General features: G+C 40.8%; 1 protein-coding gene across 4 annotated transcripts in view; it reads left to right on the forward strand.

The window, feature by feature from the left end:
• Positions 1–21,713, forward strand: part of SDK1 (sidekick cell adhesion molecule 1) — a 358,271-nt gene that overhangs the window by 256,072 nt on the left and 80,486 nt on the right. For all 4 annotated transcript variants that reach the window (XM_088147987.1, XM_088147988.1, XM_088147989.1 and 1 more), the window contains 3 exons: positions 4,156–4,347; positions 5,279–5,400; positions 18,477–18,586. In XM_088147987.1, coding sequence (XP_088004113.1) covers positions 4,156–4,347; positions 5,279–5,400; positions 18,477–18,586 — 424 coding nt within the window. The remainder of the gene's footprint in view (positions 1–4,155; positions 4,348–5,278; positions 5,401–18,476; positions 18,587–21,713) is intronic.

The following is a 21,713-nucleotide window of genomic DNA, read 5'->3' on the forward strand; positions in this document are numbered from 1 at the left end:
GAAGAGCCTCTGCCTGAGAGAAAATGTAAGCTCTTGGCTTTTACTTCTCTGGAGCTGAAAAGTCTAAAGACTGGTTGGAGATCTTTGAGGACCAGTACCGCCATTTGACAATAATGGCCTCACCAAAAGCAGTCTGTGGATAAAGCTGTTCTACACCAGGTCTTTGAGCTTACTAAATATCATGTCTTTCCACCACCATACATACACACTTCAGTTTCTGCAACCCCTCAGATGTCACAATATGCTAAGATGTTGCCTTACTCTCCAAAATGAAAAAGAGCTTGTCAAGTTCCTTCTCTACTGAGCAAATATTCCATACACTTCTTTTGCAACATGATAGGACATAGGGTCAATGTTCCCTTCTATTTCTCTACTTTGTTTTGGTGAGATTCAGAATATAAAGCCATTCACTGTTCCATTATTGTTGGAACGTTGTAATACTGGACCTTTCTGCCACTTACTCTGGCAGAACCATCTAATGGTTTCACACATCTTGTATGTTGTAAGTATATTCTTCTTACTCACATTTAAGTTACAGTAAGCAATGGAAGAGGATATTAGCAAACGTTTGTTATTATGATAAATGAGCCTGAAATCCAAGGACAGAAAGATAGGAAAAGAGCTTATTTTGCATAATGGAGGTATTGATTCCACCTCCAGTGTATCCAGTTAAAAACAACGAAATAGAATAGATATGAGCTATGTTTCACCAGTCCACAATTTAGCTTCCTGCCTTTCCATGGAAACCAGAATGAATTTTTTCAACCATGGTTTTCAGGGTTTTAAAGATGGCAGAAGGTATAGGGTGATTTGGGGCTCTAGGTAAAGAGTTTTAGACATGGGAGTGGAAGCAGTTTACCTTCTGAAGGTCTTCTGTTCTCCTGTCTTAATTCCTCTCACTCAAAAAATGATTCCAAATCACCAGATGGAATGGGATGCTTAAGGGTGGAAAAGGGAAAGTAGCTTAGAGGCCCCTTCTCACTCCCATCCTTAATTTTGAAAAACACAAAATTACATCATGAAATGTGGCCATTTTGTTTGATCTCATGGTGCTGGGAGGTTGCAAGTGAGGACCTAGGGTTCTGTGCAGTGTGTCACCCACAGAGTTGACCACCATGGGCCACAGAGTCAGCAGGAGTGGAGAAAAGGCGCATTGGCCCACAAGTCATGCAGTGAAGAAATTCTGCAGTGGCTTAGATGTTCAGTAACTCAGGTAGAAAACTAATTCCATTGCCCCCCAAAGGGGATACCATGACCCTTTTTATTTCTGAAGTAATGTTGATCTAAGAATGTATCAGGCAAGCTTTGTAAGACAAAATTATTGGATCATCCACAGGGAGGATCAAAATCTGAAAGTTGCTGGTTGTGGCATCACAATCCAAGCTTGAATCATGATACTGCACCCACCATCTTGCAGACTTTGATCCCCTGCTATGGACACTGCTGGAAACCATCTCATACTATGAAGAACATTGCGTTTTAGGCTGAGAGATGGGAAGTGACAAAAATCATTCACTGCCTGCAAAGGTTTTGGTGGCTTGGATAATGCTGCTTAGAAAGCTAAGAATTCCTGGGAGATTCCTCTTTCATCACTTTGGCGATGAGATGTCATTTACTGTGTCTTTGTCTTTAAATCTAGTCCATGGAAAAAGAGGAAAGTACGAGGGCACCAGAGGGAACAAGCCAGTTTTTGGTAAATTGCCCATTGTAAATTTCAGTATCTTCCTCGTTCCCTCGATAAACTCTGATTTATGAGGGCCTGGATGCAGACGGACAGTTTGTGATTGGATATACTGCTCTCTCGTCCAGAATGTAGTCCAGATCAACAGAAAATTATTTCTGAAGCTCTTGAGGTCATTCGTTTCAGTTACACCGCAGCTTATGGAGAAGCTGCTAATGCCAGAGCATAAAGGAAAGCTACTTTGCTACTTACACTTGAGTAAGCCTGTTCTTCTCTGACTCTTCAGTACTTTTGGCCACCTACCTGTCACATTCAGTAACTTTTTAAAGTTAGATATTTTTTTTTCTCAAAAAGGGGAAAACGCTATTAGTTTGCCTTTCCAGATTCTTTTTATCTGCTTCATTTGTTGGGCACTGAGACTTCTTTTGTAGGCTTAGTTCTTCGTGTTAGTTCATGCATTCCGTTTTCCATCTTAAAAGCTTTTTCCTACTGATGTTTTTCTTGTAATATCAACAGATCCACTTGCTTGACTACATAGTGCCAGGGCATTTTTCCATGGTCACATGATGCTTCAGTAACTGCTTAAGCACTCTTGAACCTGATAGGGATCCTTAGGAAGGTTAAAAATGTAAGACACGTCTTCACCAGTGTATTCATAGATCCTGTGAAAAGAAGTGCATGAACCTGCAGTCCCATCTCACTCCTATTTATCATGACCCAACTCTTGGACAGGGAGACCCTTCATTACAAGTAATCTGCTGAATCCATGGAGCAAGTCAAAGAGATTGAAGGCATTGGCCATTCTGGTTGGAGCAAGATTCATGCAATCATCCTTTCAATGCAATGTTTGCAGCCTACACAACATTTGCAACCATAATTTTGATAGATTAAGGATCTCCATCTGGTCTGTCTTCTCCATTTGCCATCCGTTTGCATATTTTTGAGCTCTTCAGTCATGTTTGTAAACCGCCCAGAGTCGTTTCAACACGATGGCCAGTGACAAATTTGATATATAAATAAATTAATAAAATAAAATAAATAAATAAATAAATGTTCCCCATTATTTGCTCTCCCCCCCACCCAGATTTACAACATCTCCCCAAATAACCTTTCCTTGTGGGAAAATCACTCCAGCCTCTTGATCCTTTTGGTCTGTCCTTTTCTGCACCTCACTCCCAGAATGCCTGTCCTGTCTTGCCCGAGGCCTAATCACCAAGGAAGTTGCAATCAAGCCTATACTTTTCCCCTGGGCTCTCTGGCGGGGGCAGGGGGCTATCACTAGTAAGGTTCATAAAAGAGCTACAGGGCGAATGAAATTGTTACTAGGGGTTCAGAGACTGGGAGAGAGGAGGACAAGCAAAATCAGAAGCAAAATTGAGAAAATCAGGAACCCATGGAAGTTGATGGAAGCAGAGAGAAAGAAAGAGAGAAAGGCATTAATGGCTTGCCCAGGAGTCCACAATAGAAAAGCAAGGTAGAGGGTTAGGTCTTAAACACATCAGGATAATGGCTTTTCTTGACGTGGTTGAAATGACAAGATAAAATGATTCACCGTGCTTCCAAAGTCTGTGCTAGGGCAGCAACACAGAACAAAGACCTTTTCAGCTCTTTCAGATTTTGCAGCAGGTTTCCCTGGGCCAATTAGCATCTCATTTGCTTCCCTCAGTTTCTGACCCTCTTGCATCAGTGTTTCCCTTCCCCTACTTGTTGAATTACAGTATTTGGCAAAAAGATTGCCTTTTTAAAAAAAAATTAGGGTCTTCACTTGATTCTTTTTTTATGTTTTATGTCTTATGGTTGTGTCTGTCATATGGACATCTCTTGGAGAATGGAAACATTTAACCGATAAACCGAGGTGCACTTCATGTCTCTGGGTATGAGATAGGGCACATTTTGAGAAGTGGGCAGTTAAATCAGTTCTGAAGGGAAATGGAAGAGGATCAGGGCCACTCAGTAATTAAAAAAAGAGAGAGATTTTTGTTTGTCAGGCTTGGAGCTGGAAAAGAGGATGGTTACCCTCGGAAGTTGGAGAGGGGTGCGTGTGAACTTAGATGGGTTCTGAACTAGTCACTGGGGTGACTTGGATAAAAAGGGAAGACTTTTCTTGATGCCTGTGGGGGCCATTGAAGAGCTGAGGTCCAAGAGGTGAGGCCATACATCAGTAGTGGTAAGGTTACAAATACTGTTGAGAAGGATAAAGGCTTATCCATTTTTGAAGTTCCACAGATAGCAGACTGAAGAACTTGACAGAAGACTGGTTTCTGATAGTTGACCTCTCATTACTGAGCACATATACTGTATCTTTAAATGGAAGCGCTGTTCTCTTCAGCCGGAGTAATGAAAACACTAGGAACTCCTTACTTAGTTCTGGGAGGTGTCCATGACAGATGTTCAAGCCTCCAGAGGGAGAGCCTTTAGAAGAGGCTTCTGATAATATCTGCTTGGTTTCATTGCCCCCCCTTTTCCCCCCCTAGGCTACCAAATCTCCTGGGAGGTCTACAGCAGGAATGAATCTCGTCTTGCTCGCACTCTTGCTAACACAACCCTTGAGTACAAAATTACAGGCTTGTCATCTCTTACCACCTACACAATTGAAGTAGCAGCAATGACAGCAAAGGGAACCGGCTCGGTCACTTCATCTACCATCTCATCAGGAGTTCCCCCAGGTTAGTAAAGCAGCATTTGGAGAGGCCTAAGAAATACCAGCATTGCATTTAATTTAGCTTAATGTCCAGGGATTGTTCAGGATCACAGGGGCTACTTAGGAAAATAAAAATGAAAATAGGGTGGTTGGGTATTGTGCGATGCTGATATGAAGAAGTTGCAGCTGATGGACTGTCCCAACATGCAAGAACTGGGGACTTTTCAAGGTTAATGGAAGCCTCTTTTCCCACTGACTTTAAAGAGAGATTAAAGAAAAAGCAGCTAATTCTGGTACTTATGCTGGCATCTACATCTGTAGAAATGTCAACAGGAACCAAGGCTAGGAATCTAGCAAGCTGGATAAGGAGAGAGAAAAAAGGTAGACAAGGCTGGCCTATTCCACCCTCCTCCTGCCCCATGCAGGTGCATGAAAGGCCACCCAGCTTAAGGCTCCCACTACACTGGGCTCCTTCGTCTCAGTACAGCTTCTGAGCCTTGCACATACGTACAAAGAGCAGGACTCCAGCATCATGGATTAATTATTTAGCATGACCTTTGAAATTACACTTTAAGAAAAAGCTTTTGGGGCAATTCGGTTTCTGACTAAGGGTCACCTAGGTGGAGGTGCTGGCTTGCTAAGATACGAAAGGCCTTTCTGTATCCATAGTAAATCATTTTGGTTTACAAAACCATCTGGGAAATAATTGTGCAGCTTTCTAGTTGAGAGGCAATATGCTGGGGGGGCGGAGGCGGTGTACTTGTAAGCTTCCTAGAGGCTAGTGGTGGATCACTCTTTTGGAAAATGGATGGATTCTCAGGGCTCTGCTTATAGCCTGTCTTCAGTTCTGTAATGTAAAGTGGAGCGAACACTCCAAATACTGAGCAGTGTATTTATTCTTCTGCTCTGAGTTCTTGATCTTTCCGTCTTTTTATTTGACCTGTTGACTTCTGCAGAGCTTCCTGGTGCACCTTCCAATTTGGTCATCTCAAACATCAGCCCTCGGTCTGCAACCCTTCAGTTCCGGCCTGGATATGATGGAAAAACCTCTGTCTCTAAATGGATAGTGGAGGGCCAGGTATGCAAAACATTGATGTGTCCATTTGTAACCATCCTCATCAGTTAAGCAGCTCAAATTAATCAAATTAATTTGTAATTGGCTTCAGTTGCAAAGTAGGGAAGCACAGTTTGTTAAGAGATAGATTTCTAAAAACAAAAGAGTGTCAAATTCTTTCTATTGTTCCATGGATGCTTCTTTCACATGTGTATGTAGGAGGTGTCAAAGCTTTCCAGCTACAAATGATGTTTTCATTAAAATTAGAAATCATCTGATGTGTATGTTTTCCCTTTTGGGAAGAGGTTTCTACAGTTGGTGAGCTCCAGCTGTGTGTTGTTTGAAGTGTTTATGCATTCCATTTTTTGTTGATGTATTTTTTTTTATTTGCCATACTGTATTGGTTTGGGGATTTATTTGATGTATGCCACCTGGAGTTGTGATTATATGAGTTTGGTGGCTGTAGAAATCTTTTAAAGAAAGAGATTAATGAAATTAATGAACATTTTATCACAGAAACATTCTGTATTCTTGACTAGGTACCTGTTTTCTTTACCTACCATTTCCCTCTTACAGTAGAGTACCACTTCTGTATAATAATGCTCCTTGCGTACCCATTTCTGGTCTAAACTCAAGATGTTAATGGTTACCTTTCAATCCCATTATGATGTGGGACACAGATACTCTCCATTCTTTGTGATCACTTCAGTGGCCATTATCAAGGGAGAATGCCTGTTGAAATGCATCCACTAAAATGGACTGCAAAGACACGTATTTGTAACCAACGTACGTTTGATTTTATGAAGCTTACCCAACTGCTATACGGTTCACATTTTTTATTAGTTTAATAATGTTTTGGGGTTGTGTTTTGGAGTCTTAGTGTGTAATACATTTATTCCAACAGGAGTAAATGCCATCCTCTCAAGCCTGCTTCTCTTGCATGCCTTTAAGCCTCTCTGGACTTGTAGTTATCCTTTGCCTTTTTTTAAATGTTACCCCACTGGCAGACAATTTTTTATTCCATTCATGTGTGCCTGCCAGCAAATGGTTAACACTTCACCCATCTCTGTGTAACCCATGAAAGCTTATGCCAGAAGGAGGTGAACCCAGTGCCCTCCAGATGTTTTGCATTGCAAGGCACTTTTAACCTTATGTGTGTTAGTAGGATCACACATAAAATGGTCAACTCTCCAATGGAGCCTGAGGTTCTTTGCCCATTTATGTCTTTCATGCCAGCTTTCAGTTTAGAAAAGAAAGTTCTACCCTCTGAGTTCATGGGTCAGATAACGGAAAGCATATGCATCAAGTGTTGGTTTAGCTCCTCCATCCATGCTCATCTTTCTTTCCAGATTTACTTTTCTCTTTGGCTTGATTTAAGTTGCTTTTTAGAAAACTGCAGAGACCCGGAGTTGGGTTTTCTCAGGGATGGCTCTCCGTAATGCAAGAAGGTGGAAATCATCATCTCCAAAGTTGCCGTGCTGTGATTAATTAGGTCTTCAAGGGCAGCATATTGTACCATGTTTGATCTTGAAAACGGGTCCTCCCTACAAGCTTGTGAAAGATTTATACAGTCTCAAGAGAAATCAGAGTATAGGCTTACATCTGAAGAAAAGATCCTGTTTCCCAATAAATCTGTGCCTTTAATATCTACCTAAAAGAGCAGAAGTGAGAGAATCTCCAGGTTCAGCAGCTCTTTGGGTGTCTTCAGGAGAAAGTCACCACCATGTAAACTGCACGGGGGCCTCATTCAAAATCCAAATGGCTTAGATATTTATCTCCTCCTCAATGGAGGAATCCAAATTTAGATTCTATTATGGGAGTTTCTATGCTAAACAGAATGTCAGGGGGATTAAATTATGGGACCTGAAGAGCAGGACGGGATGATTTGCCTTTTACAATATGCTTCCAATCGTTTATGTGCCTGACTAGGTTGTTAACACTGTAGCCAGATAGGCAAGATATGAAAACTTTCAGGTCTTTGAGAAAAACTCTTCACTCTCCAGTCTCAAAAACGTCCCTCTTTGTTTCTATCATTGCTTTCTCCAGAAAAGAGCCATTTCTCCTGTTTTTTTCTGTCAGGCAAATTGAGCTCCTTCCTTCCCACCTGCAGATCCCTGTAAATAGCATCCATGGGTACTTCTAAGATTAAATATTGAGTCTTGCAACCAGCTTCTGCTGGCTGTTCTGCCGTGTTACGTGCAGACCATTCATGTGGTAACCAGGCTGCCCTTTCCTTTCCTTTTCTTCCCTCCTGTCTCTCTCATGTTCTCTCTCTGTTGATTTCTCTCTCACATACTCCATCCTTGGAGCTAAGCACCCTTGTCCCTGGTTTAGCTAATAATGCATAGTTCAGAGAACAGCTGAGGAACCAATTTCTAACCAGGCTTGCAGATCCTGCCTCAGCCAACCGTTGATAGATTCCCAGCATAAAAAAGAGATGTCCATGCATAAAAGGAAAGACAGCAACTCCGTAATATACACAGTTAATTTCTTGGTTGGTCAGAGCACTCTTGGAGATTTCCTGCAAGATGAGTATAGGAAGTAACAGCATTAACAGCGTTTTCTGTTTTTGCTTGGTTTTGAGGTGAGTAATTTTGGGGTGAGTGGTTGGGTGGAAATCCTTCCCACTCTAAGCAGTAGGAAGGAAGATGCTTAACCAAATGTTTGGAGGGCCTTCCCCAACCCATTCAGCCTATATGCCCCCTCCCCCACAAATTTGGATGTACCTAAGCTTTGGAAAGAGCAGGCCTCCAACGTCATTTAGTTCCTCAACTTTCAGAGGGGAGACTCAACACACATCCAAGTGTCCACTAAGTGAGGTGTTCTTCTCACGGCTTGACACCCACACATTTTCTCTGTCCCCTTTCTGTGTGTGATTCAAGATTTGAAAAAAAAACCAGGGAAGAATGCAAGAAATCTGCCATAAAATTCTTGAGCACAATGTTCTAATGAAACATCCAAGGCCGAGAGTCAATTTGATGTCAGGCTCATTTTAAATAATTGTACTTGCTTTGTTGAGCGGCTCAACATTAAATCCTCTGGGAGCAATTGTCTGTCTCTCCCTTGACTGAACTCTCCTCCTATTCTAGCTGCAACTTCTCCCTCTCAGCTGTGCCTTTTGCTTTCCCTTCTGTAGTTCAAAGCCTTTCAGCTCACTGTAACTCCTCAAATACAATCTTTGACTTTTGGCCTTAGCTGCCATTCCTTTGTGTTAGGGGAGCAGCACTATAACAGTTACCAAGTGACATCCTGATCCTCCTTTCTGATTTTTGTCCTTCTTGTTTATATTATCATATTGCTTGCAATAGTATTGGTTTGGAATCTGCCATAAACATCTGCATAGGATACTTTGATGTTAAGATTAATCACTCTTACAGAGCAATGGATTGGGGTAGCAACTGAAGACCCTGTAAAAAAAAAAAAAATCTCCAACTCATGCAACCCTTGCCTGAATGACTGAAACTGATATTCTCGATAGTGCAACCCAGTCTCACTTCAGCAGCTGCCTCTGGCGTGTTACAGCTTCAGTTCTCAAGCTCTTTGTTTCGCATCTCCGATTGTACTTTGCAAGGCCTCCGTTTTGGAGTTGGATTTTTCCTTTGTCATTCTAAATGGTTATGTCTGCAATATCCTTGGAAATTGCCTGTGGGTCACAGATTGAAAGCTTTTATTATGCTTCATTAGACAGGATCAAAATTGGCATCTGGGTGGGTGTTTTTTTTCAACAAGAAGAAGAGTTTTGTTCTAACTGTCATAACAGTTTTCAGTAGGGTCGTTTGTTTAGCTAATAAAAATAGAATTTTTGAAATGTAAAATGAAAATGTATTCAGTGTCCTGCAATGTAAAGAATAAATGAAAATGCTTCTGCCGTGATCCAGAGGCACCACCGTTCTTAAAAATATAACTCTCCCCGGGATTGTTCGCATTTTCTATTTTGTAGTCTGATACAGATTTATGGGTACAATATGCACAGGCTTCTAAAGCTTGGAAAACAGGTTTGATTGGTATCCCAAACCTCCCCCTTCATTTCAAATACAATTAAAAATAAGCATTGGTAAAATCTCCCAAATGTTAGCCGTCTAGTGAAAATTTCATGTGAGAACGCCAAAATCTAGTGGGATTTTGGGGGAATAGGAGCGGAATATGCCCTTCAGAAACTATGGTTGATCACTGATGAGAAGTAGCCATGTATAAAATTTGGCTCCTTCCCCTTAAAATCCTCAGAAGCTGCAGTCAGTAAAATACTAGATCCACGTTTCTATGTGTTTAGAATGGTCTAATCCCCCAGTCTTGATGTGGCTCTTCTTACATTTTATTTCACCAAGTCTAGGACCTTCTGGGTCCACCAAGAACTTCAATATCTAAAAATTCTCCTAAACATTCATAGAAAAATGAAAAAAAATGTTTAATATTTTTCTCATGGTACGTTATTTTGTCAATATACAAACCTGAATTTGGGGTCTGTTTTTAGTAATGAAAGATGGGTAATAAATTTTAGAAATGACTTTGGGGCAGTTCTTTTCTCTCAGCCCTAGGAAGAAAGCAATAGCAAGCCACTTCTGAAAACATTGCCAAGAAAACTGCCAGGACTTCTCCAAGCAGTTGCCAGGCATCAAGGCTGACTTGAAGTCACAAAATGATATAACTATAAAACAGGGTAGCCTTCCCCAAACTCTGTGTTTTCCAGCTGTGTGATTCAACTCCCAGAATTCTCAGCAATAGCTGTATTGGCTAGGGAAAACTGGAGAGCAGAAATTCATCTGTCTGGAGAACACAAGGGCTGAGGAAGGCTGAAATAGAGAGTGGGCTGAAATAAGGTGCCAGACCCTTAACTCTGTGGCATGGAGCACATGCTGCAATTCCTCTGAACGTGCTCAGGTTAAAAAGAGCAGTGCAAATCTGCAAGAAAGCAAAGGAAAGAGATCCATTTACCAGTAGGCTCGTGCATGTGAACTTCCATCGCCCTATTTGAGTAGAAAACATAAAGTAAGAATTATTCTTAAAGCCAATTCTCAGTGAGCCAAACGTGCCAGCTGGAAGATGCTCATTAACCAGGGTGCCTGTTGCTTAGCTTTCTCTAATGGAAACCTAGTCTGTTTCCAATCATAATTAAGACTGCCTTTGCAGGATGAGTTTCCTCCTTCAGCATCCTTGAAATAGCACTGTGCATTAGGCCTGGCTCTGAATGGTTGCTTCTGTCCTCCCCCCACCCCCCCACCTCCTAACTTGAAACAGAAGATGCAAAAATACCTTTTGACTTTGCTAAGCAGCCTTTTCATCAACACTAAATGAACTCCATCACTTTTGGGAAGACAGATGGCTTGGAGAGGATAACTTGGATAACAACCAGGATTCAAGGTTCTCAATGAGGCACTAAAGGGCAGGCTTTACCACTCTCCAGCGTGTAAACTGAAACCTGCAGGACTTTGCTTCTGTCTCCGTCAAGTCATAGAGGTAGTAGGAAATTTGGCCAGTGAAACATCATGTTCCTGTCAGCTCGGAAGGAAGGTCTGTTGAACTCTAAGGGTGTTGCTCCCTGGTAAATGCGTAAAGAATTGCAGCTGTAATTTATTAACAGGTTTTCTAGGCATATGGCCAAAATATGAATCTTGAAATCAAAGCCATCTACAGAATCATTTTCTAGTTTGGTGTTATAATGAGTTATTGTTAAGGGGTGGGGAGCAGTATTATTGCTGGTAGATTGTGGAGAAAGCTGCTCTCATTTAAGTCTAACTAGGGTAGTTCTGAGTACAAATTGTGTTTGTTTACAAGCATCCTTCTCATTAGTTGTTGCCCCTCCCTTTTCAGAATAAACTAAATAAATAGAGCTCTTCCCAAAGCTACATCACCAATCAAAAGTACAACTCAAGGTCACTGGTCAAAACTGGGCTGTTGATGCCTACGGATGCCATCAAAGTCCATGTAGTTCATCACAATAACAGTGCTGTTTATCAAACAAATCAATTTACAAATATAAGAAATATTGCAACAGACTAAGCTGGAAATTATGAGTCTGAGACCCCTGAAGAACACTGAGACTGCTCTAGACTCTGGACAGAAAAAAAAGTGGGTAACATGTAGCCCATTCCACTGCAGAGTTCTCATTGCAGATCTAATAGAATAAATAGGGCTGACTCAAGCATATTAAGATGGAATTCCTGTTTACCTTCCAAGTCTTTCTGGGAAGGGCCTGCTCATTAAAAAAAAAAATACTCCAGTGTAATCTTTGTTTAGAGGGAATTAGATGTCTTTCTATTCCATTCTTTTTTCCATATCTGATTTTTCCATGTATGAAAACTACTAGGTTCCCCAAATCTTTATTTTTTAAATATCAGTTGGTTCAGTCTTTTTTATTCCACTTTATGTGAAAGGAGAATGAAGTTATATGTGCCTTATCTCATGCAGGTCAAGATATTTTCAACCTTGTAATGCCATCATCCTCATTTACAGAAGATCCACATGACATGCTTCTTAAAAGATTTATTAAAATGTATTAGTACTAATTTTTCATTTTCCCTCAAACTACATGTATGAACTGAGCAGAATAATGAAAAGCTGGATGTAGAAAGACAAGTATCTCTCTAAAATTATACACAATAAGATTTTATATGTGTTTATGTATGTAATATATGTACACACCTAGATGGATATAGATCTGTGCATAACAAAACTTGAAGTAATCCTTCTCAAAATCTCTTCCAAATAATTCCCAAAATTCACTTTACGTTTTGGCACTGAAATTCCAAATTTCTGTGAAATGTTTTGTGATGCCAGAGCAATACTAATCTGGTGTATTTTATACCTAACACCCAAGCTTCAGGTTGAGGAAGGCTAAGTTAGAGGTACATTCTGTTTTGGAGAGCAGGCAAATTCCTTGTACTTCTTTTTGGTGGCCAGCCTCCTGCTCAGATTTGGCTTGATTTATCTTTTTATAGTTATTTTGGCATTTCCTTTTTTTTCCTCTCTGGTTTTATTGCTTGTGCCTATGCACTTCCTAAGGCAAGGCCCATGGATTGTGTCCTGTCCAGCACCAAGACTTTTAAGATGTTCAACAAATACTAAATACTATCATTACATTGGAGAAGGCAGTGAAATATGACCAGCCTGTTAGCCGCACGAGTACATAGTACACAGTTAAGAATTTATGAACAAACTTCTCAATAAGTTTCAATGGATTAAGTTGGATGTTCAACGTCAACAAAGCCATTAAGATTCATCCATTGTATAAAGTGGGCCTCTTGATGTCATTCTCACTTTAGAGCCTGGGATTCGGACAATTTTATGCTTTTGCTGATCTTTAAATCAAAACCAGCTGAATCGACTTAAGGGCTCTTGTGTAAAAGGAAAAACAATGGCGTCTAGCCTGATAGCCATGCACCTAATTTCAAATGGTTGAGTTATAAACTTCTGTAATGGAAACATTGACATAGCCTGGACTGTTGTAGAACATAGAAACGTTGTGGTCCCGTTGAAAGCGACTACTATCTGATAACCATTTCCCAATCAGGAAATATTCCCACCAATAACTTTATTTTTTTATATTATTTATATTATTTATTTGTTTAATTCCATTTGTGTAGCCACCCATCTCACGTAGCGGCTCTGGGCGGCATACATAATAATCAAGAATATATAAAAACCATTAAAACAACCAATTTAAATCAAAATAAAAACAAGATAAAAACAAATTAAAAAACAAAATGGTGGAAAAACACACAGAGAGTGAAGTGCATTCCATTAACTGTCATAAAACCCCCTAATAGGCTCCACTCTACCATGGAATCCCCCAAGCTAGTTGACAAAACCATGTTTTAAAGGCCTTCCAGAAGTGGTTGAAGCTAACCTCACCTTGGGGGGAGTGATGTTCCATGGTGGGGGGCCTACAGCAGAAAAGGCTTTCTTCCTAGGTTCCATCCGACAACATTCCCTGGCCAATGGGACCAGCAACATGCTTCTCCTGCTGGACCTGATGGGATGGCAGATGTAACCAGGAGAGGCGGTTCCTCAGATATCCCAGTCCCATGCCATGCATGGCTTTAAAAGTTATAATCAGCACCTTGAATTTGACCTGGAAGCCAACTGGCAATCAGTGCTGCTCGTGTAGCAGAGGTGTAATGTGCACTGATCAAGGGGCACACATAACTGCCTGTGCCACTGCATTTTGCACCAGCTGAAGGTTCCAGATACTCTTCAAGGGTAGCCCCATGTACAGTAGAGCCCCATGTATCATTTTTCTTGGGAGAAGAAGAGAGGTGAATCTAATTCTTTGCACTAAGATTTAATGATATTGGGTGAAAATTATTCTTTCTGTTAGTTTCCAGTGATGATTCTCCACATAACAAAACCAGATTGTTCACGGTGCTTGATAGCAATTACAAAATTGTAAAGCTCATTTCTATGGCACCTGTGGTATCATAGTATCATCTATCCCAAGTTTCAGTTAAGACTTCCAGAAGCTCATACCTTCTGTTGACTTGATCTTTATTAAGAGACCAAAATTGGTCTCCTTTCAGTATTAAGACTGAGACTCTGTTCATGTCCAAGGGGGCTTATTTCGAGTTGCAATATATACTAGGGCTGGAACCTAAGCAAAGGTAGCAATGAATAGGCAATTAGTACCTTCAGCTTATACTATGTTGTTTACCCAAGAAAACAAAGTGTGTGTACTTTAAAGAGTTTGTTCCCATAGCAAATGAGAAACTGAAAGTGGGGGTTATGCTATCTTTCTCATTAGCCACCATAGAAGTAACTCCCCACTCTCCTCCTGCTTCCCTTGATTTTAAGCTTTATCTCTTTCCGTCCCATCATCATCCAAGAATTGATGATCAAGACAAATTGGAAATACTGCTCATAAGACAAGCAGGCTGAAAAGAATATATTAGGGTGTTGGCTTAGACATTTACCATGTCCTTGTGAAAGTGTCATGAACATTTTACCAGTGCAGGTCCAGGTAGGGAAGTTGAATTTCTCAAGGTCAATTTTCTGAATTGTGAATACAATTATTCCACATTCAAGGGAGGTTTTGCACATCTGGTGTAAAAGAAGTGTCTTGATAGCTTTTCATGGAGAGAATGTGCATGCAACTTCTCACTGATTTTTAGAAAGATCTCTGTGTACAACTGTTGTTACTGAGGTGAAGAAAGAAATGCCCATGTTCCAGATCCACTTCTTGGATACAGTGATTTTGCCAAGAACAAACTTCACTTACTGAATGGCCCTTCAGCAGGACTCTCCTCCAGGGAGTGCTGAGATCACAAGGCCCCAAATATGAATGGAATATTTCCTTAAAACAGAAACGATCAGATCAAATCTTCCATCCAGTATTTTCCTACCTTTTCTTTGCTGCATTGGAAATGAATTCATGTCGCCCTCAGTTGAGAACTATTAGAAATGAATAAATGATTTTTTTTTCCAGATTGATGCATTGGATAATTTATGACAGCATCATATTGAAAGCTCAGGTTTTTTCTTAAACTATTCAGAGACCACCTCCGTGCAGATGACACTGCACTAGATCACCAATGGTCTAACAGCTTCCTGTATTCCTTCCAATTTTCCTGGGTTTGTTTCTGTGGCTCTGCCCAGAAATTGTTGAATCCTCCTCCAGGTATCTAGATGCCTCCTCTCATATTGTAGCTCAGCTCATAGATCCAGAGAGGCCAACAGCACTGGCAATTGAATGATATCTAAGGAGAACATCAACAGCACTTTTGTTCCTTTTGACACAAGAATGATACCCTTGCAGGTGGAGCACATCATAGAGATTTAGGCTTCTGCCAGGCTGGAGGAAAAGCTTCCTCTATTCTGTTCTCATTCTGTGTGTGTGTGTTTACGTTTCAGGTGGTGAGTTGTGTGTTCCTTTTCCTGGTGGCCAACTAATTTAGCTCAACTCTGGACACTTGCTAGGCATTTCTATTGAGAGAAGGCGATGTGCTCGGCTGCCTTTGTCACTACTGTTGCACAGCTTTCTGCAATTTCCAGGTGCACTAGACATAATGATTGTCCCCAGATCACAGTCATTCTATCTACAGCCTCTTGAGCCCCAAGGCAGGTAGCTCACCACCTGTCATCCAGCTGGCTTTTCAAGGAGGAATCTTTCCACATTCCAGACATGTCCTGAGTCAGCTGTTCCCTTCGAGACCATACCAATAATCTTCTCAAATTACAAAAACCTGCATTCTGGTTTGAACGCTCACTTGGGACATCCCTTCTCGGTGCTTGCCAAAGCAGTTCCATTTGTTGCTCCAGAAGGACAACATTTGAACAAAGATAACATTCAGATTGTTACCACAATTCCAGTTCCTTTGATTTTTCCTGTCTGAAGACTCTAAATTCTTTCGCTATTCTTTTGGTACATTGATGCAAATTTAATTTATATTTACAATATTACATTTGTATCCTGCCCGTCTTTCAAGGAGTTTCGAGCAGCATGCAGAGTTCTCCCTCTGATTGCATTTCTTCTTCCTCCTGGCAACGTTGTGTGGTTAGTTTGAAGGAGTGAAGCCACAGGAACGCAAACATCAAGTTGAGTTTGTGATTGAGTGGGGTTTTAAATTCAGGACCAACCCTCCTGGTGTTGTTCAATGCCGTCTTTGTGCATCAAATAACTAATAACCACGTGGGAGGTCTGTTCCTTACATCTGGAAGGCAGCTGGTCCCAAAATGTGGGTGATTCAGATTGAGGAACTTTCTGGATTTTCTAGGGATAAAGATAAATGGTGTTTAATGAATATGAAGAAAAAGTCTTCTTTGTTGGTAAAGATAGAGCTATGCGACTTATTCACAGTCTTGTTGCTATCAAGATGTAGGCAGTGATTATGTTTCTTTCTGTGCTTTCACAGCCCGCTGTCTCCTCCATGCTGTTTCAGACTTCCTGGCTTTCTTGGCACCTCTTCTCCCTCCCAGAACCATCAACTCTGCATTCTGGCCCTGCTGGCACATTATGCCCTGTTTGGGCATAATCTGCTGACCTGGCCGATGGCCACTTATCGGGGATAACTAATACCAAGCACTGCAAAGTCTCCAGACTGCATAGCCAGCAGGGAGACCTAAACTTCTTTTCTTCTTTTCTTTTTATTCCAGTCCAAATCTTGGTACCCGAGCATGTTTTTGGGGAAATCCTAGAACATGCTGCTTCTCTCAGAGAACTGCAAAAGAGGACCCCCGACTTAGATTTGAAATAAAGATCTAAAATCCCAAGACTCGGAGTGTTTGCTGAAACACCCACACAGAGACTGGGTTCAGAAATTGCCTTCAATCATGACAATGTGACTTAATGCAATGGGTAAACCCAACAGATTCTGGTTTGTTCAGAATGCTGTGATTCATGAAATCATGGCTTAGTGCTTTGATTAGAAGCCTGTAAGAATTTTCTCCTAGAGGCAAACTGTTGTGCCCTCCCTAGTCTTATCCTCCTAATTCCTCTAATTCCAGGCTTTGGGAAGGAGGAAGATAAAATCAAACTGAGATACTAGTTGCTAGACTTTTAAAAGTATCACTTCTGGGAGCTAGAAGGAAGCTCCCTGTAGCTCTTCTTTGGTCAACCTATGGTACCAATTTGGTTGCAATCTCATCCTCAGATCCATACCTGCTGTTTGCCCTTCATTTACCCTGCTTATACAACTGTTGGGGGACTTTGCAACAATTTCTCTAGGCTGATAGCTCGCGAACAGAGTGTTAAACAAGTGATGCTTTCTTGGGCAAAATCACTGGCAAAATAAGGAGCATTTGCAATGCTTGCCCCATGACAATTTCTTCCAGGAGCTAACTTTGGTTGCCCAACCCCTGAGGGTTAGTTAAATTAGACTGTTTTCCTTGCTGTTCTTTTTTCACTTGTTGCTGCTATCCTTTTTTTTTTTTTTTTTTAGTATTTGCTCTTGCAATTTAATTATTACTGCTAATTGGCCACCTGGAAAACGTGTCACTGAAAAGCTGGTGAAATGATAGAATTCAGAGGCTTTTCATCACAGCCAAGAACCAAGAAAACAGGCGGCAGTATTTACTCCTCACTAAAATGGAACAGCAAATAGTTCAGAAATAATTTGCTCTAGCATGGATGTTACCACTGCTGAGTTTGTTTATATGGCATCAGCAGTGAGCATGGCAGTTAGTAAAATACAGAACGGATCCCTGCCCAAGACGTCTATAATTTGTCTTAAGGAAATAATAGTGAGAAGAGGAGATGGCAGTAAAGAAAAATAAAATACATGATTCATCAGAAATCAAACCCAACCAGGTTAGCTGTGAGGAAAACAATAATTAAAATCAACAGAGGCAATATTTTTATTGGGGCAAATGAAGCTTCACTCGAGTCCCAAGATTTAATGTTTCTAAGAACTCTTCATCAAGCATAGTGGTTAGCAAGTGCAAGGCTAAAGCTAGCAGGGCAGGAATCAACAAATCTCAGGCTAGACAGAATAGTTATGTCAACATGGAACACGTGTCTCCGATTCTCAAGGCTGGGAAAAGAATGGCCCAAAGTCTTGATTTAGGATTTAAATTGTGGGGCTGAGATAGATAGATAGATAGATAGATAGATAGATAGATAGATAGATAGATAGATAGATAGATAGATAGATAGATAGAGTTTGATTCCTATGTTGTGCAGTAGGCATATCTCTGCATGTGCAGCTTTTATCTTGTCTGTAATAAAGCAATTTATCTAGCTGTGTTAAGACTGTGAAGTTTCTGCTGGTATTGAAGACTCAGTTTCTGGAGAGTTGATTATCTATTGCCGTGCTTGGTAAAGTCTGTCTGTAACAAACAAACAAAAAAGCAGGTAGGAAGAAAACGTGGTTGCTCTTTTTGCCGTGTCTGTTTTAGTTTGCATTTTAAGATGAGACAAGGGGAGTCTCCAGAGTAGAAAACTGGGTTTTATCAGGAATAGAGCAGCAGGTCCTGGCTGGGTGGGTTTGGAAGCTAAGCAGGGTGGGGCTAGAATAGTACTTAGATGGGACACTACCAGGGGATGCCAGGGCTGTAGGTTGGTTTGGGAGTTGAAAAAACATTGCGGAAGAACCTAAAAAAGGCATGAATGAATGAATGCACCTTGAGTTTCTGGTTACCCAAATGTATAAAATAGCCTTTTCTCTTTTCCCTAGGTTGGGGTAATAGGAGAGGAAGAAGAATGGATAACTTTGTGCGAAGTGGAGAAAGAGTCGAATGCTCAATTGTTGGAGATCCCAAACCTCACACCTTACACTCATTACAGGTAAAAACAGCTGGTAATTCATTGCTTGTATCTACGGGCACATTGCTGGCAGCACGGAACAGCATTAGTGTTCACAAACAGCTGGTGGGAGGGATGGTGGTGGAAAATGCACACTCCGAAGAGCTTAAATTTGCACCTCAAAAGAGTCTGCCCTGAAACCACACTACTTGATGTATTTTCACTGTCATTTTCTGCAGAGTAAATTAATTAATCTAGGGAAGAGAGCAAGGTGTAAAGTGCCCTGCTAAACGGTGTTGCTGAATATGTTCACACTTCCTGATGCTGAGAGTTTGCTGCTCTGATTTAATTGATTTTGGTTTATTTGCAGGTAAAACAGCACTGCAATTGCTCCTTTAGATTACAGTGGTTTCTTTTTGTAAGTTGAGTCAATAGCATTATTTCCTCCTGTTTCCCCTCTGCCTCCTTACTTCCATTGTGTTTAGCTAAACTCAAAAGAAGTTGCAGAATTAAACCCAGACATGGCCCTGGGGTACATGATACAGTAGCTTTGCAAGACTGACTGGGAGGGAACCCCACTATACCAAGTCAAAACCCAAATAACAGTGTTAAAAATGGTCAGAAGGTCATGAGAAGTTTAGGATATCAGTGAGAGGTTGTCTTCTGTTCAGAAGATGTTGCCATTCTGCCCTGCCCTATCCTACCTGCTGGGACCACTTCCTAGGATTTCTGGCAAAGGTCTTTCTTGACTTTGGGAGATTGGGATGGGAGCTGTAACTTTTTATGAAGAACAAATGTTTGTTCACTGAACAATTGACAGTGCTTTATTCACTGGAAATTTTGGAAAGGTAGTCCAGACATATCTAAAATGCACCAAATCATAGACTTCTCCTTTTATGCCATGGTTCTTGAATGACCAGCTGGCATACTTTTAATAAAAAAAAGACATTGATGTTAAAAATAACTCAAAAAAGAATCATTTATATTAGATGCTGTACCAAAAATAGCCAGGTTGTGGCACCATGTAAGCAAGTCTCTCTTCCCATTTTCATGCAAATTACTGTCTAAAGTGCCATAGATGCTTTTATTGCTTCTGATCCCAAAAAATTAAGCCATAACATAAAATTAAGCTTTTTAAAAAATTCTCAGTAAAATGCTGGCAAACGCAATGAAATTTCTCCCCATGTTCATACTTATTCCCAAGTATCATCTATCATCTTTTTGACAAGACATTTTAAACAAATTATCTCAAAGAATTAGAAATAAAAATGATGTTGTACAGTGTTGCTGTTTTAAAATATGCATGTTTGAATTTGAAACAGAAATCATGCTTTGCAACTGCTTTATGATCAAAGTGACCAGATTCAGAACAGGAGCAGGAGCAAAGTAGATTTTGCTATTTATTCTCTTTCCACCAAAGTCACAAGGACTAAGAGAGAGAGTAAGAGGAAAACTGTAAATTGTAATTTGTAACTGTAAATTGGAATAAATTGTTTTGGATTCTCAGTGTGCTTTGGCCAGTAGTGTGACAGAACGCATGTAGATTCATTCAATTCCGAATGTACCTAATTATTTTGATATGATCATACAAAGGCATTCTTGTGACTTTGGGGCAATTCTGTGCTTTCATTAAACTAGATTTACGTCCATTTGAGACTTGAAAAGTTGAGATTGTAGCTGCATGATTGTGGCACCCAAGGGACCACATTACTTTTTTCAGAGTAAAAAAGATGGAAAAACATGCCCTCTCTCCTTTCTTTTAAGAATAAATCTCTGTCTGAAATCTCAACAGGCCGGCATTTACCAATATTCCTCAGGCCCACTGACTCCAGAGAAAGGAAGCACACGAAACTTTCCATTGATCTCTGTGCTGATGAATGCACCACCTGCTCTCTGCTCTGTATCTGTGCCTGAGTTTGTGGCGCAGGAGCAGGGCCCGTAAAAAAAGCTGGCAGCGTTCTAGGTACAACTGTTTGGTGGAGAAACACATTGGAAGCTGTTGGGAAGGCTAGACTGGAAATAGCTGCCCTGCATATATCCATCTGTTATGCCGTTATAGATAGCTCTCCCAACTGAATTTCATTTGTCAAGTTTTCACTCCTTTGAGTCTCCTGGAATCACTGTATGAGTGTTCATACAATGATTGAAAAAGATACAACAACTGGGTGAACCCTGGGCTTATCCGTTCCATTATCTTGGTGGGACTTAACAAGACATCCTTCCTTGGTGAAAGGAGGAGGAGAAAACACCAGTTGCTGACCTTAGACGGCATCTTTGTCAAACATCCTTCTTTTCTTTTGTGTGCTGTCAGTGTTTGGGGAATTAATGGCATTGTTTTGCTCAATGCATGTTCTCTTAATGCACTCTCTTAACGAGATTCGAGAAGATACAGCGCACAACTTTCTTTCAGTCTCAACATTTTAGCGGGAGAAAATCCGGCATTTAGCAAGGACAGGTTGAGCAGATAATACCTTAACACAGTAAGACCTTAACCAAAAGCTTTCTCTTGCTATTATAATGGCTCTGCTTCTGATCACTGGAGTCTAATGCCTTTTGTAGCTAATACCTTTTCCTGAATTGGAGGGCCCATCTGCCCAAATTACTGCTCTCAGGAGAGAAACAGCTTCTGCAAAAGAGATGAGCATGAATACACGGGGCTGCCTTTTCGCCAAGGCTGGATATTTATAAATCAGGTGTTCTTCCTCGTGGTCCCCGTGTATCACTCCTATGAGCTTCCTGTACCTGCACAGCTATATTCACCACTCCATATTCTGGAGGAGAAGCATGTTTTATTTATTGAATTTTTCTTTAGATTTGCACACCACCACTATCAATCAGACCCACTGTGGTTAACAATAACAATCATTATAGAACTAAAGCTTCCCATTTGTCCTGGTTCTCAAGAGAGGGCCCGTTGTGGGACTCCACTCCTTGAGAGGTACGTAGAACATGGACTAGGTGACAGTCTTCTCAGTAGTGGCTCTTGTTCTTTGAAACTGTCTCATCCAGCCCCTGAGGTATAGATGGTCCCTCCCTATTGGGATCTCATAAACTAACCAGAGGAGTACTAGTTCAGCTAGTTCACATTTTAGTGATGGGGCACCTATGAGATTTTTCTTTATTGGGCTTCATAATAATGTTCATATTATCCCTCCCTCCCTCCCTTCCT

This window comes from Python bivittatus, unplaced genomic scaffold (genome assembly GCF_059951505.1).
Source record: "Python bivittatus isolate LINGU-HERP-01145 unplaced genomic scaffold, Pbiv_v1 ctg000560_np1212, whole genome shotgun sequence".
Lineage (NCBI taxonomy): Eukaryota > Metazoa > Chordata > Lepidosauria > Squamata > Pythonidae > Python > Python bivittatus.